The 16,193-nt window shown below is 39.3% G+C and overlaps 3 protein-coding genes across 5 annotated transcripts; 2 read left to right on the top strand and 1 right to left on the bottom strand.

Moving 5' to 3' along the window:
- Positions 1-19: 19 nt before the first annotated feature.
- On the top strand, positions 20-6,767 carry LOC135486471 (GATOR1 complex protein NPRL3-like). The gene is made up of 13 exons (XM_064769309.1): positions 20-208; positions 479-572; positions 1,054-1,240; positions 1,630-1,783; positions 2,100-2,175; positions 2,428-2,542; positions 2,805-2,839; positions 3,314-3,470; positions 3,932-4,038; positions 4,344-4,473; positions 4,705-4,912; positions 5,277-5,472; positions 5,963-6,767. Exons 1-13 carry the CDS (start codon positions 88-90, stop codon positions 6,120-6,122), a joined length of 1,740 nt encoding a protein of 579 aa, XP_064625379.1. The 5' UTR covers positions 20-87; the 3' UTR covers positions 6,123-6,767.
- A 63-nt stretch (positions 6,768-6,830) lies between these two features.
- On the bottom strand, positions 6,831-8,851 carry LOC135491288 (uncharacterized). Of its 3 annotated transcripts, none has more exons than XM_064777059.1 (3): positions 8,344-8,851; positions 7,750-8,249; positions 6,831-7,513 (listed from the first exon to the last, which is right to left on the bottom strand). In XM_064777059.1, the coding sequence occupies exons 2-3, from the start codon at positions 8,237-8,239 to the stop codon at positions 7,125-7,127; spliced, it is 879 nt and encodes a 292-aa protein (XP_064633129.1). In that variant the 5' UTR covers positions 8,240-8,249; positions 8,344-8,851; the 3' UTR covers positions 6,831-7,124. The 3 variants fall into 3 exon arrangements, with proteins under 3 accessions (XP_064633129.1, XP_064633121.1, XP_064633138.1); XM_064777051.1 differs by having other exon boundaries at positions 8,485-8,851; XM_064777068.1 differs by having other exon boundaries at positions 8,681-8,851.
- A 256-nt stretch (positions 8,852-9,107) lies between these two features.
- Positions 9,108-14,398, top strand: LOC135491280 (arrestin domain-containing protein 3-like). Its single transcript, XM_064777037.1, has 7 exons — positions 9,108-9,286; positions 9,710-9,826; positions 10,187-10,425; positions 10,785-10,967; positions 11,398-11,568; positions 11,719-11,887; positions 12,280-14,398. Exons 1-7 carry the CDS (start codon positions 9,169-9,171, stop codon positions 12,393-12,395), a joined length of 1,113 nt encoding a protein of 370 aa, XP_064633107.1. The 5' UTR covers positions 9,108-9,168; the 3' UTR covers positions 12,396-14,398.
- Positions 14,399-16,193: the final 1,795 nt, after the last annotated feature.

Here is a 16,193-nt window from a genome sequence, read left to right as displayed (position 1 = left end):
TCTGTCATACTACTGGCAAGCCAAAATTAGCAAAGTTGATTTTTGACATAATTCTGGAGATATTTCTCCTAATTTCCACTTTTGGAAATGGAAAAAAATATTTTTGATCCTTTGGGAATCATTCTAGTGTCTTCAGGAAGCAAGGGAGACCGGCTCTTGTTTAGATATCCCTTTGAAAGCACTGGAAATGCTGAGGAATCCGTGAAATGTGAGCTGATTTTCATGAAAAGCTTTGGATTTGGAAATCTTTTGCTTTTGAAATACGTTAGATGATCGACTTCAGTGTCGGTATGTTTTTTACTGAGTAACGTCATGACATAAACGCATGCTAAGAAGATTACCCGCTGGAGTTTAGTCTGACCTAATTCATCATTACCAGAAATGTAGTGTTGGTATTAAGAGATACTGCAGTACTGGTGAACCCTCCGACTCCGTCTTAATTTGTGTGGGTGTAATTTATCATTTTGATTCTTCACAGCCAAGAAAAGTCCTTATGCCCAGATTGTCACATCTGATCCCTTCAGTCAGAAAAGGAAACTCAAATCATCCATTCAAAATGGCGAATTAGTGGGGTAAGTTCATGTTTGGCTAAAATAAGAGGAATCTTGTAGAGTAAAGAAAAAAATTGATACCAATTTCTTCCATCACAATCTGCCCTTATTTGGTTACCCAATAACAAGAAATCCTGGCAGTGGTTTCCCCAGAAGACAAACTGGATTTGGTTGCTCAGTGAAAAAGCCAAGACAAACCTGACTGTTGTTGCCTTGAAATGTTCGCGGTTCCCAGGGAAACTCGAGATGAGAACCTGGCACTAGATGCAGCAGTTGCCTATGATAAAAAGACAACTTGGTCTTCACTCTTATGCTCTATTGAATAATAAATTCTTCATTGTTTAATGCTCCATGTAAGGTCATTGTTGTTCAGAGATGATAACAAAAGTCTTAGTTGCTCAATGCAAAAGGAAAACCAGGTGTTGTTTGTCCAATGCAAGAGGACCACCTGACCTGGATTGCTCAAGGAGTGGGATACAGTGCTCTTTTCCTTCCATTCTAGGTACACTGACACCATCCTCACGAATCTCTTGGCTGTAAAATCAGATCTTTGTGGAAAGAAATTTGAATTACGGATTGATGATGTTCTGTTTGTTGGGTTTCCACTTCTACTGCAAAGTGGATCTGGAGTCTCATACAGGAAAGACCAACCCACCATGATCTCCTTCAATGTTGTCTTTGCATTACGGGTAAGAAAAGGACCACAATAATAATCAAGCTAAGACAAAAGTTTCATGAATTTAAAGTCCCTTGACTTCGAAACCGAGGGTTCAAGTAATGACACTTCCAGGTCGTTTTGTAAGTGCATTGTACCATAATGCATGGCATATGTATCATCAGACCCTCTCACAAATGATACAATGTAAGGTTACATTACTGTATACCTCAAACGTGTGTGGAAATTAAACAGAAAAGGTTGGGCAATTTAATGCCTCAGATCATGTTCCAGTTGCTGTGACTGCACTTAGCTGTTGTTCGGCAAGTCATTGACTGTTTGGCAGGTCATTGACTATTAGTATTGTCCTTTATTGTTTTTACCATTGATTTAGAGTTTGGGATTTCCTTTCAATACTTACAGACGAATGTTGCAGCCTCCGTGATCAACTGCTACCATGACTTAGCAAAGCAAATAGCTGTTGCCCTCCGTCATGAACAGACGAGATGTAACTACCTCAGTCAACAGAAGAGTATCATGTGGGGGATCCAGGATGATATTGCCTCACTGCCTGAAGGTAAGGCACAGAATGATATCTGAGCCATGGGCAGCATCAATGATTCAGCAAAATCCCTCAAGGAGATACAACGATTTGATGATGATGCTGATGGTGATGATGTTGCTTGACTCAAAAACTATTTTCAAGACATACGTGTATTCTAATGTCTGGGAAATTACTCTAGGCTCATTTGAATAATGTGAAATGACTTTAAAGACACTATTTACTATGGTGTAATTAGTTATCTTAAAAGAAGTGATTGATGGACAGAAACATTTTAATATGCTCTTATTACATGTATCTCTTAAAAGATAAGCTAAATTCTATTTTACAGATGCTATGGAATCTCCCTTCCCACTGATTCTTCAAAAGTGTCCTTTGGCAAAGCACATGAAACACATCTATGATGGGTGAGACTTGTATGTTTGCTTTGTTACACTTGGCAGGTTTAGTTTTTTTGGAAATTAAGTTGGTTTGAATACCTGTGAAAGACCTCCGTTTGAAATGGCATTGGCTCATAAATGACCTCACCCTGAAGATGATGTATCTCTGAGTAATTTCTCTATCGCTTCTCCTCACAGCAGTCATCAGCTTGGAACTCCGTTTCCCAGCAGGTCAGACGTTTAGATGTCCTTGTCAGATACATACATTTTATTTTCCAGGTTATGCAGCACCGGTATTATCTTATTACGGATAAACAAGTGGGTTGATATCAGTTTCTGTCTTCCACACAAAGTTCACAACGCTGGCATTGCTCACAAGGGAATTACTGTTGAGGTGAGAGGACGATCGATCATTTCTCATTGAAGCAATATTTCAAGATGCAAGTAAAGACGTATTCATTGCTTAAGAATGACGCCACAGCAGATTAACTAAACTGTCATCATTGGAGTCCATAATCTTTCATTTACACCCTAGTCCAATGCATAATTGGTTCTAATTGGTTCACATCAATCACAATTGTGATTATCGACGTTTCAATTTAAACTCATCACTGATTTGATTAAACTAACTGATGTTTTTTTTATTCCATCTCTAGCCAGAAGCAGTTCAGAGATGTCTGTCAGCATTAAAGTGAGTTTTTGGTAATTTCGATAGCTTGCTGATTTGCATTAAAAATGTTTTCCAGCAGTGCGTTTTATCCCTACCTTTGTATCAAGAAGTAACTGAAAAAATGTAACTCATTTAATTCATTCATCTGCTGGATTAAGTAACAATATTTCTGCCCTTCAAATATTATTTGTCTTCCACCCGAGAGAAATTTACATTCCTCTCAAAACATTTTAATAATAGAAAGGGACTTCTGTCTTTCATCTTTTCTAACTTAGATTTTTTTTAGACACTGGGGGCTTGTGGCTCGGACTCTTGGCTTGCGGTCAAGAACTACGTGGTTCAAACCCCACCGTCAGCATGAGACTCTAGGCAGTTCCCTTTGTCTCAACTTGCCTTACTCCACCCGTGTATAAATGGGTACAGCCTCAAATGCTGAGGTTGTAGCCCTGATTGATCAGCTCATCCGAATCATAAACAGTGTTTAACTTATTCCAGGCCCTATCATGCTGTCCTATTGCTGGAGGATGAAAACAAACTTCTTGACTCTCTCCCTCTCGACTGCAGTCCTTCTTTAATTAGGGTGATTAAAGTATCAAGTCCACTCAGAAGTTTACAGAGCTTGGCATCAGATGCAGATCTGGCCTTGTCTCAGGTAAGGAACCTCTATAAACATCAATTTGGGATGACAAAAACCTGATAACGCGATCAATGAGTTGTCAGAATCATTTTCAAGCAACCGCAGTTGTGGGCAATGCTCCATGGGATGCCAGAATTTTTGATGGAAGTCAGTGATTATCATCAAATCCGATGTTAGGTCAAAAGCGAAAAGTTTGCAAAGCTAAAAGTCGGTGAATTTTTGCACATTTTCAATTAACAGGAGGCTAAATATCATGTTTGCTGCTGAAATTCTGCTGAGGTGACCTTTTGGTGCTTTTTAAGTTGGTGTTTGGCAGTGCAATTACTGGGTACTGTGTTCACTTGTTCAAGTCAGTTGTGTGGCGCATGTACACTAAGCATATTTTACCTGTATGCATAACATGCGCACCTCAACCAATTTCAAAAACACATCTTCACAGTTTCTATGACAAGGAAATCTTTATTTGTGCATTTTAGGTGTTCCAGCTAGTGAGTCATCTGGTTGACTGGGCCAAGGCAACCATCATCTATCCTCTGTGTGAAACCAATGTATATGTCATCTCACCTTATGCTAATACAATGGTGTAAGTATCTTTGTCGTGGAATCGACTCTGAAATGTATCCAAACTTACATTAGGCATAACAGATTAATTAATCCTTATTGCAAAATGAAAAGTAATGCATTGACAAGTTACATGATTTGCATGGCCAGGAAAATGAAACTCTAATTTAAATTACTATTACTGGGTTGTCAATATGCTAAACGAAATGTGTGCTGAAGTTGCATTTTCTCAAACTGTGCAAAAAGAAATGGCCGCGAATATCTCTGGGTTTACAGTATGTATGATAACACCTTCTGTCCCTACATTTTGCAACATTTTTCTTACAGAAACTCCACTCTCGTTGAGGAGTTCACTGAGCGCTTTGCACATGCTTCCCTAGCGTGTATATTGTCCGAGTTTTCACTGCCAACACCCTATGGTGAACATCGGGACTTTCTTGGATTACCACAGCATCAGGTTTGTTCAGTTCTATTTGTGCATTTGTGCATAAGGGACTTCTCTGGATAAAAAAGAAGAAAATTTGTCAATCATAAATGGGTGAGAAGCAAGAAGATGACAGATATTTTCAGACACATTACAATCAATATATAAACTTGGTGGATGATCATCATATAATCAAAAATCTATCAAAAAATAATAAGCATACTTGATGTTTCGTTGTGAACCTTTGATTCTGTTTTATTTCAGGCTCGTCAAGTTCAGATGGTGATATGGCTATTACAGCATCGGCTGCTGTTGCAGTTACACACTTACATTAACTTCGTTCCGCCGAAGTTGCCTCACATTCATGTATCTTCATCGCAGAACCAGCAGCGCGTATCTGTTGATCACATTGCCGATACCAGCTCTAGTGGCAATATAAAGCGGCCATCCAGTCTCTCGGATGTAGAATCGGGCAAGTGCCTCCTTTATACCCAGTCTCTGTTTTAGGAGATAGTGCATGTCACTGCTCTTTCTATGAATGCCAACTATGGCCCTGTCGTTTCTTATTCTGTTGATGATAGTCTCATAATGAAATTCCATTTTTGTGGCTTGTTATCGATCCTGCATTTCTAAATGGGTTGGGGGGCTTTTATTAACTTAACATAGTCTGCCTGAACATTAAATCATGTACACCCTTAAAACCTAAGACTTGCGGGCACCAGTTTTGATATGTTAACTAGGTCTGAGCAATTTACATTGTCATTGTGTTTTTCCATGCCAAGTTCCTCAATCGACTTTTGAAGTAATAAATTTGTGTTTTTCTACCACTTTTCTAGTAACCAGTGATGGAAGTCCTAACATCCTGTGGAACAGACCCTCCCCAGAGACAGAAGCTGGCATGGTTGTGACGGAGGAAATGAAGGCCAATTGGAGGATACAGGAGATGCTGGGTCATCTCACAGGGCTACAGAAACAAAGCCTACAGGCAGTGCCTGCTGCCAGTAACCCAGAGGATTTAAAGACTTTTGCAAAGTAGGTACTGTTTGAGGACAGTGTTGTTTGCGCAGGGACTGGCGCCAAGCATGTCCCAAACACCATCTCGTCTTTGAATCTCAAAACTCAGCTCTTTTCCACTTACACCAGTTCCTAATTCATGTCCTTGCTGATTCTTTGGAGGGGAGAGGGTATAATCTCAGACATGTTTTAAAATTTTCAAGATCTTTCACGTACACTCAATAATCTGAAGGCCTCTTGAAGATTGTAGAGTTTCAAACTGTACATATCGTATAGCTGCGATTCAAATGCAATACTGAACCATAATAATGTCCAGTCTGTAGTATGCATCTCATTCTGTATCTACATGTATGTGTAAGGACCCAATTTTCATTCCACACCAGATTGGTTGGTCCCTTCCATAGTGACCAGGTTTCATTTCAGGGTTGCCTCTCCTACACATGTATGTCTTGCCTACCAAGGCTAACGACCAGCCAGTCTCCCCTAACGCTGTAATTTTTCCTTTCAGGCTAAGCCCATACTTTAATGGCAAGCACCATCTTGAGGACATCATGTACTACGAGAATGTGAGACGATCACAATTATTGACTCTGTTGGATAAATTCAGGAGTGTGTTGATTACGTGTACTCACCAGGACCCTGCCACATCATTTCATGTGCCGTCATGATGAACATTGTCAATTTTGAACTCTAGTCCCGTTGAATTCAAAACAGAGATTTTTATAAAGGACATCATCTGCAAGTTTCCCATGTGATATGGTTTCCATGTTTACACATACCGGCAATAGCAAGAATTAATAAAGACTAGTATAGTCTTTATTAAATCCTCCCATTGTTGGGATTGAGGTTCATATTGGGATTCTAGACTTGGACTCTTGCATAAGCCGCACGTACACCACCTGAAAATAGACCACCAATCTTGGTTCGCGAACCAATGCCGCACCATCGAAAATCCACCAGGCGCTTACACCAGCGCTGCAGCTAGTTATAAAATCCGGCTACAGATGGCGCGCAAACAATAAGCAGAAAGCGCCATTTCGAAAACGCCGCCTGGAGCCGAACCATTCTAACTAGCTAATTGCCGATCCATTTGCGCGTACACCACGACAAAGCCGAGCTTTTAACAAGCCGGGCGAATTTGGACCATCAAGCTTGGTGGGACAAATTCGCCCGGCAATTTGTATCGGCAATGGATTGCCGAACTAATTTGTCGCGGCAATGTGGTGGTGTACGTGCAATTGGTCCACCAATATTTCGTGGTGTAAGCGCAGCTATTGCGAGGGTGTAGCATGCTCTTTTGTAAATATTGTTAATAGGGAAGGAATAAATGATAAAATCAAGGATATAATGATATACAATAATTTTCTTAATCTATTCACATTCTTACATCTGTTAAATGATATGGCACAAGAAAACATTTTTAAAATATTGCAAACTCGTGTACATGTACATGACCAATGTACTTCACAAAAAAATCTAAAAACTAAATCTTGTCAATATCTGAACATTACAACATTTTGTCACCCAATCACAGACCTAATGTACTGGTGCAGATACATATCTTTGCCAAACATTTTAGGGCCCTCCCACTTCAGATATGTACATATTTTGTGGAAAGCCCCCGAGACCCCCAATCAGAGTCATCAATGACATCATGTGCATCAGATATTTCACTTCAATTTTTTTTTACTGGTGGATTCTTCAGCTTTTTTGTCTCTTTTGCTAACAGAATCATTGCCCTGTAGGTAAAACCTCCAAGGTTTAGCTGCGGCTTCCTTGCCAGCACCGTCAATACCAATCCTTGTGCTAGTTACAATATCAGAATCCTTGACCTCAACCCCTTCCTCCAACCAAATGTCATTTGAGGTCATCATGTCTAATTTATTTATTGCTGCCTTGGTGATGTCCAATGCCATGCAGAATTTTGATGGTCCATTGCAGAGATCTTTTACTGGGGTTGGTTTGGCTTGTGCTTTTCCTTTCTTGTTTCTGAGCATTCTCATTGTGGCAACCCCTTCGACAGGTGCCAATGCCCGGAGTAGGACTGCTGCACCATCACCTGCAATGTAGACAAAGGCAATCTAAATACTTATAGAACTAAATGCGATATTTTGGACACTGATTCTGTTTCTATGGTTACATTTTCCAAATGTTGATTTCATGTGCATCAATCAACAGGTCAAAGAAAAAATCTATTGGTTTTGGGATTTCGATTTTATACACTTTAATAAATTCAGGCCATTTGGTTGTCCTGTTCAGAGACCAACAATTGAAGATATTGTTGTAATCACTTACCTCTACTGGAAATATTCATGCAAGAGTAACTCCCATAGATAAAGTATACATAAGCTGTCCCTGGGTCCATAAACATAGCAGTATTCCTTTCTGTCTTTCCTTTGTAAGAATGGGATGCAATATCGTCAGATCCTGTGTAGGCTTCAGTCTCCACTATCAGTCCACTGACTCTCTCACCGCTATCAAGTCTCCGAACCAAAAGTTTACCAATGATATCTTTTGCCAGATCTAAACAAGGTTTATCATAAAAGGCTTGTTCATTGATTCGTTCAGTTTTGAGGGGTGATGGAAATGATGGGTTTACATCATCTTTTGTTTTGTGTCCCCTGGTTGTGCAATTGTCCTCTGGTTTTGGAAGTGACTTTACGAAGTATTTGCTTTCAGTTTCAATGTCATTTTCAGCTTCTAATTTTGGCTGCTTGGCAGTTTTCTTGGAGTGTACAGCCGCAGCTTGCCTTTTCCTTCCTCTGGATTTTTGAGAAGTTGACATTTTGGCAAGTCTGAAAGCAAATTATGAAACATCAAATAATGATATAAGAGTCGAGATTAATTGTAGTTTTTACTGTAGCATAATTAAGATCTGCAACCTCTTACACTACAGATGTTGACTAATGCATTTTTTCATCTTAATGAGGTACTGGAGAATCCTTCAGCAACGAAACTAGACTTCAAGTCAGTGATATGGCTCATTGTGTACTCGGCCGGGCTGGCTATAGCGACAAAACAATTTTATACCGTGGGATAGTGGAAAAAATCTTGAGCATAATCGATGCTGATCATTTGTTCACCAACAAAAGAGACAGGTGTGATTGACACATTACATTCTTTAGCGCAAGCTAAGGACGGTTATCAACTACATCTGTAGGTAATTATTTTTGGGACACCCTGACTACAGTGGCTGTAAAATTTTCACTTATATTTCAGTCTTTACAATGGTTTCTACAGGATAATGTTGTTATGACAATGATTCTAATATGATCTAGGTTGATTGATCTTTGTAGTGCATATTTTAAAATGTCGTGCGCTCTTAGATCGCAGTTTAAGCAGCAAAAACCGCCTACAGAGAAGACAAAATTTGGTTTGTTGATATGCAGCCACGGACACTGTGTACCCTGCCCCCGGTGGCCATGATGGAAACTAAAGAGAATCGACCGGTGATTGGGAACTGTAATCAATAAACTGTTTGAGAGGTATATCACGACAAAATATTACTTTAAGTTATTTTAAGAGTCATCTTTTTTGAATCAGGTGTCGTCATTTTGTGAATTATTTCAGAAATAGCACGAATGGGGAGTTTAATTTGTGGTCATTTCCAGATTTCCTGAATGCCACACCCGGAACAGGAAATGGCACGTGGCCTACTTTCAACCAAAACAAGGGTGTGTTTTCTCTCTCAAAAACCACAATAAATCTTCCGAAATGGTTCGAGTCGGCAAATTTGAAATCGTGTTGAATAAAGAAGATGCTGTTTACTATGCCGGTGATGTCGTCGATGGTGTGATACACTTGCAGATGAAAGAGGAACAAACCTGCAGAGGTAATTTCCCTCAGCTGGATTTTTGTACTCATTCTCACATGGAGTACACACATATACATGCTTCACTCAGTACATTACATTAGTCTGGCTTTGAAATGTCATTCCTACTGGGTTTAGTCAACCGATGTCCTTTTTTGGGCCGTGAACAGGGATTGTAAACTCGTTCCTATGATCCTGAAGCAATGGTTCGAGCGCAGGTTGGAGTGATAAAGTGCCTCGCATCACACTGGACTGATAACGATGACTTGATGACATCACATCTCCCTGCCTCTAGAAACGTCGCACAAAAAGTAACTTGATGGGAGCTTGACGAGATCAGGACATCTACAAGTGCCTGACCTGAACATGACAGAATGTCATAAGCCTACTCTGTTGATTTACATGTAATGCCAGCGTAAATGTAATCTCATATTCTTTATTTAGGTGTGAGAGTGAGGTTCACTGGTGAATGTCATACTAATGTCAAAGATCATGAAGGTGATTCAGCAGATGATGAATATGAGGTCTACTTCGATAATATCATCACTGTGTTTGGAAATGGTAGGGCATGACCACCATTCGTTCTTGTTTTGTTTGGCTCTGAAAGTGTGAAACCACAATGTAGGCCACTGTTTTCCAGTCAAATGTCAATGATTCCTTCTATGATTCATTAGACCAATTCTGGACAGTTGCCAGGGCACAAGAATGAGAGGCCAAATTCAAACTAAACAAAGTAGACTTTGTCTTAATCAGACTGTTTGCCTTGACCATGTCTTTTGTTTTGGATTGACCTTTATCATGCGCAGTAGTAATATACTATGTCGCCAGTTGAGGTGAACTTGTACAAAATCTGTACCAGTTGGTGCATAAATGATTGGAATAATTCTCCCTGTCCAATCTTATTATGCCATCTTCATTTAGAAAAAGGAGAAGGGCAACTCGCTGGAGAAAACACATATTTACAACCAGGCAGCCATGAGTACCCATTCAGCTACAAGCTGCCACACCAGAATCTTCCGTCCTCTTTCGAATTTGGGAAGCAGTCGGTCAGATATTATATAAAGAGCTACATTGATATCCACAACGGTACAGATAAAGCGGCCAAGAAGTTCTTCACAGTGATTAAACCGTTGGATTTAAATAGTAATCAAGATTGGTTGGTGAGTGATTTGGATTCAATTGTGCAAAATGTCTCATGCATGTAGCCACAAAAGAGTGCAACAGAATTATCTATGAAAGAAAGTGTTAGTTGATCTTGATTGATTGGGGCACTTCAGTCTTTGGAAAGTCCAAAGAAGCAGCTGATGTCTCTTGAAGTACCGTAGTGCAATATACTAAGGATTTGATAATCAAATTTCTATAGTTTGAATCTATGTATTGTTATCATGCGTTTGGTGAACATCTGCGAGGCCTTATCATCATTGTATTAAAAATCTATTTGTTATTTCTAAACCCTACAGAGCGTAACAGTTAACTTCAATGTTTTCACATCGGATTTAATCTCATTCTCTCATTTTAGAAACCACATCATTCTGATGAAAGTAAAATGTTCCCAAACATGTGTTGTGGTGGAAGTAAAATGAACATCTGGGCAGAGGTTCCAAGAATTGGATATCTTCCTGGAGAAAGTATCCTTATTCGTGGCGCTATTCAGAACAAAACTAGACGGCCGATAAAGGAAACTAAAGCAATTCTCTATCAGGTTGGTTGAAACTCATTGCATTTTTGAGGATGATTTTTGGATGAGATTCAGGGAAAACTTCTGAATGAACTGTTAATGTTCTGTGTAGTGGGGATAGTAAACTTTTAAGAGAAGAATGCCAAAGTAAACTTCTCTGCTTGGTGAGTCATTTGCATGGGGAATAAGTCAAGATGTATTTCTTGATCTTTTTGATGCTTAGTGTTTGGTAAATGTACTTATCTACCTTTAAATCCATTACTATGTACATACTGAGAGATCAGTGGTCAGCTGGTATGTTCTAAATCATGCTAAAAAACGGGGTTGTTAAGGTAATGTTCATTAAAACCAGCCATTTGTTATAGCAAGGTTTGTTATTCCGAGGTTGCACTGTGATCTGGTATCTCCTAATTTGTTCATAATTTGTTCCTCAAATCGTTTTTTTTCTTAACAGCAAATCCAGTACAGAACTAAGAAGAAGTCTGACACAACATTTAGAGCGATTGCCGTATTGGAGAAACAGAAAAACGTATCAACGTGGGATAACGATGTGCTGCGGATACCATCCTGTGTGCCGTCTGAGTTGGACGGATGTAGTCTGATTGACGTTAGATACATTCTCAGGGTATGTCTTATTTATGTGACTTTACTTGCAAGTGTCTTGAATTATCGAGGTCACTTTTGTGTGAAAGGATTAAAACCATCAAAGATAATCAGATCAGATTCTTGTTGGACAGTATTTTGTATAATAACCCTGTCGATGATTGCCTTGCAGGTATTGGTCAATCCATCTCCCACAAGTTCAGATATCGCTGTGACCTTTGAAATTACGATTGGCACAGAGCCTCCTCGGCAGACGCCAACTGTTACAAGTCCGGAGATGGTGCACTTAGGGTTTCCCCTGGAGTCTACGCCACCAGAGCCAGTGCCTCTTCCAGCATACTGTAAGTCACAACTTCTTCAGCTCCCAACAAAGGTTGCAATTGAATTAATCAGTCAAATGAATATACCTTGCTCTCTTATGTACCATAACTGTTGAGTCAATTGTAGTATTTCTGTCTTGTTGAACTACTGTTGGATGTAAGATTCGGCAAGATCAGATGTCATTCCTTGTGGCTGGTCAAGGCCGGTTATTGGTAAGTGAACAAACAATCAAGTTGCACGAGGTCAAAAGGCATAGTGGTTGTCATACTGGTATTACTATTATGTACAGTGGTGATGCACAGTATCATGCACAATATTAAAAAAGGAAAAAAGTGAATGCTAAAGGAAGAAATGACAAATATACTGACTGCCCTTGAAATATTTTTTTTAGTATTGTCATTCTTTTTTACAGCACATCGCAGTTTTGTTGATTGCGTGTTCGGGCAAGTGACACCAATGGATATCAGAGACCCGGATCCAGACAGTTCGCGATTTGCACCAAAATATTGCTTCTACAACTTTTCGTAACTCTTGAAAGCTGCTCCAGCCATGCTGGAAGATACCGCAGATCACGAAACTTCAAAATAATGTGTACACTGGGATTTTGTTAATTAAACAAGAAGGCCGTCCTTCAGCTATCTATGACAGTACATTTCATATTTGTATGCACAACCAAAGTATATATGACTTTGTTCACTTGTGGTTTTGGTTAAAGATAAGGATTTTTGAATGGCTTGATCAGGTCTGGCCTTACAAAATGAACCGAGAGCAAATGCGATTACGGTTTACTCGAGATTCTGAGTAACGGCCACCATTTTGTTTTACTCAGGATATCAAGTATAGGTCAGACCTGTGTATGTAATGATCTTTAGTGCCTTGAAAACGTTTATATCATTTTGTACATATATTTATGCATGATTTTATGCTCCTAGTCCTAAACTAAATACACTAGTGATGTTGATCTCGCATGACGATATTCTCCAAGGGGCCAGTTTCTCCTCTTGCTTGTAAATTTGATGCAAGAATTCAGGGTATTTGTTATCTCATTCGCCAGACCTATTGGGGGCATAGGGCCTATTATATATCAGTGGAGGGTTAAAGATTTTTAAAAGGTCTTTTCTCTGAGGCTACAATTCAGATCATTTTCAGTCCACTAATTCTTTTTAACATTCAACTTTTGTCTATAAATCAAAAGAGCAAGGTTAAAAACTGTGTGCGTGTTTGGTTAGAGGGGAGGCTTCATATCTTTGGTACATTAGGTAGTGTTATTTTTCATTTATGAATGTGTTTAGGGCTCTAGTCAATTGTCCAAAGCTTTTTATCTCTGAAAGGAGGATAAGCTGTAAAATTTTAAAATAGCTTTGAAGAAATGGGCTTTAATTTGAAGAGTTTCATCACAAATTGAGATGTATCCGTTTTTGCTCTTTTGAGAACATGGGTTCGAAGTTTGCAATTTGACTAAAAATACATGAGAAAATGTTGCCATATTTCATCATAAAAAAACTTCCATGTGGACTGAATGCTCTATGATCATATGTGTAATGCCGAGGTAAAGTTAACTCCAATATCTTAGATATGGCGCTTATCTTGTTTTTCAATGAAACTCTTAATTTCTTGCTGTATATTCATAAATTGCTTGTCTTTGTCCATTCGGGTTATGGGAACGTTTTAGCCTTGATGTCATATAGTAGGCAGTGCAAATATTTGTCTAAACATTGCTGCTGTCATTGGTTAGTGGCTGAAGCATTTTGCTTCATTCATTTACTAGTACAATGTGTTCAAGAATGATAAATAATAAGTTTGTATAGTTTGACTTGTGCCATTTCTGATAAACTTCTATCCACCACCAATGTAATTTTTATATATTTATGTTAACTGTAAACCACCAAATCTTTTTGGGCCCTTTTTTTTCTTACTGATTACAATATGCATGGAGTCAAAATCCGAAGTTGAACATTGCATGTGGTAAGACTGGATCCAAATGTGTGGTCAGCTGGCCTCTCAATCAAAAATAATGTGATGTAGTTGTGCCTTAGAGATTTAGTCCATCCATATATTTGCTATTATCAAAAATAGATACTGACTATTCTTGTTATTGTCCACAAGAAATACTCCAGGTACATATTGGTTGTCATTATATACCTACCTCGCTTTCAGGTGATCGACTCATTCATCCTGACGTCCTCTGTGTATTCTGCTGTACTATATTGACAAAAAGGCCACCTGCATACGAAAGTATCAGCAAGACAGTGTTTTGTTCAATATGGCGATTACTGTCTCATCATTTATTTCAATCGGTCCTTTAGAGGAGCAAAATAGGACATAAATAATTCACCTCCTCCAAAAAATATCCTTTCACGATAAGCTGATAAGTGCATTTCTATAGTATTTTCCTTTCCTGTGCTATGTTTATATTTTTATATTGCATGTCATTACATTTTAAGGATGAATAATAACCAATGTAGTAATTATAAAATGTATTTATGTCCTTGTGTCTCTGAAGCACTGCTAAATAATTGGCTTGAGGCTATTCTTGGATGTTCCGGTTTCGCGCGGATTATTAGTGGATTGGTTATGTATCTAGCCTCATCTGGAATATTTGTTGTGATCCGTCAATAACATAACCATCAATTATTTAAAGATTTCATCCGTTTATTGGGAGAAGACTTATGATTGTTAGGGCTGTTTGAGTTGAACCAACAGTGCCCGTTACCTCAGTCTGAGGTCCAAGGTTCAATTCCTGGTCGGGCCGGGTACACTTCTGTGATGGCAGCAGTGTATGACCCGTCTTGCACTGCTGGTGATAGCGAAGACAATTTTGACAGTGCCAGGTTCTGTCTCCTTTCCTCCTACTTTAGATTACAATTCCCTGATCGGCATAGTCACTGGGACTACGGTACTGCATTTCAATTGGAACCAGATCATCTTCCATCATCGTACGCAACCACCACAGTACGAAGAATGTCCCTCTGTCTGCAAGTGGTGGGACAGGTTGTGCCTTTGTCTCTCCAGGAGCACAACCAACCCGCAATTCAGTGCTGCCATCTATAAATAATTGACTGAACCAATCAATCAAGCGCGCACCTGCTACCTCGCTTCCAGGTAACTCATCGTGATGTCCCCTGTCCATTCTGCTTTACTAAATTGTGAAACAAGCCACCTGCATACTTGATTATCCGCAAGACGGCGTTTTGTTCAATATGGCGATTACTGTCTCATCAGCTGTGGAATCTGTCAAATATTCTTTATTAATCTCCGATTTCTGACGTCAATTTAGACCAAATCATAGAACTGACGTGCGGGATTCGTGATTTAGGTTGCGCTGATTGAAGTGAGGTTTGTATAAAACCGTCGATTTCCCCTGTTTAGTCATAAATATCAGTGTAGTCGATGTTGTCATTGTGTTGTGAGTGTGACTAGACTGTCTCAGTGTCTGTTGTGTACATTTCACATGTAATTTTGTGTGTTTAATTTTCATACCATTTTAGACATTGGCTTTTGTGTTACTGAGTTAACATCATCATGGCCACGTCAAATAAGGAGAGGAACAGAGGACTGGGTCTAGGTCTGCAGCTGACACTTACGTCCTCGTACAGTGACTCTGACGTTATACTCCAACAACACTTGACTTAGCCACTCTTAGACTTCCTCTTTGATAGTGCCCTCTTAATATTATGAGTGGTCCACTGTGTTCCATTAGGACAGCCCCTCTTATAAAATTTTACAACCACCGTTTTCAATGAGCAATCCAATGTGGTAAAAGGATCCAAGGGCCAGGGTTGTCTTTGTGATTAAAATTAATATACCAGTTAATCTATGGATTTATCGGGGTAATGTCATTTGATAATTTGAACATACATTTGTATATGTACATGTAAGATCATGGGTAATTTTACTTGGCTGCCATATCCATGTTTAACTGCAAATTAAAAAATCATGTCCCAATCCACCCCTGTGTATTATCGTCAATAACCCAGTTCCACCAAGGAATGGACAATGATACTGCTTCGAGATGACACACACCAGACCTGGTATATAAGACAACTCTGCCTTTATTGAGGTTGCTGACAAGTCCCATGGGATGGTATGCTTGGATACTAAGTGGCCAACCACTCATAATATTGGTGCTGGCATTGACATTGATCGCTTCACCAATACCATAAGCTGCTACTCGATGGCATGCTACTCCTGTCCCAGCTAACTTGCCTGAGGGGGGTTCACTACAAAAGTGATTAATCCTTAGTCATGTTTGATTATTAACCCTGTCAGGCTGGGTCAGTCAGCTGGTAATATTGGGAAGGGGCAGTCGGCTAGAATGCTGTGAAA

This window comes from Lineus longissimus, chromosome 1 (assembly GCF_910592395.1).
Source record: "Lineus longissimus chromosome 1, tnLinLong1.2, whole genome shotgun sequence".
Classification (NCBI taxonomy): Eukaryota; Metazoa; Nemertea; class Pilidiophora; order Heteronemertea; family Lineidae; genus Lineus; species Lineus longissimus.
Note: the sequence above shows the minus strand (reverse complement) of the source record. Positions and strands in the feature narration are given on the sequence as shown.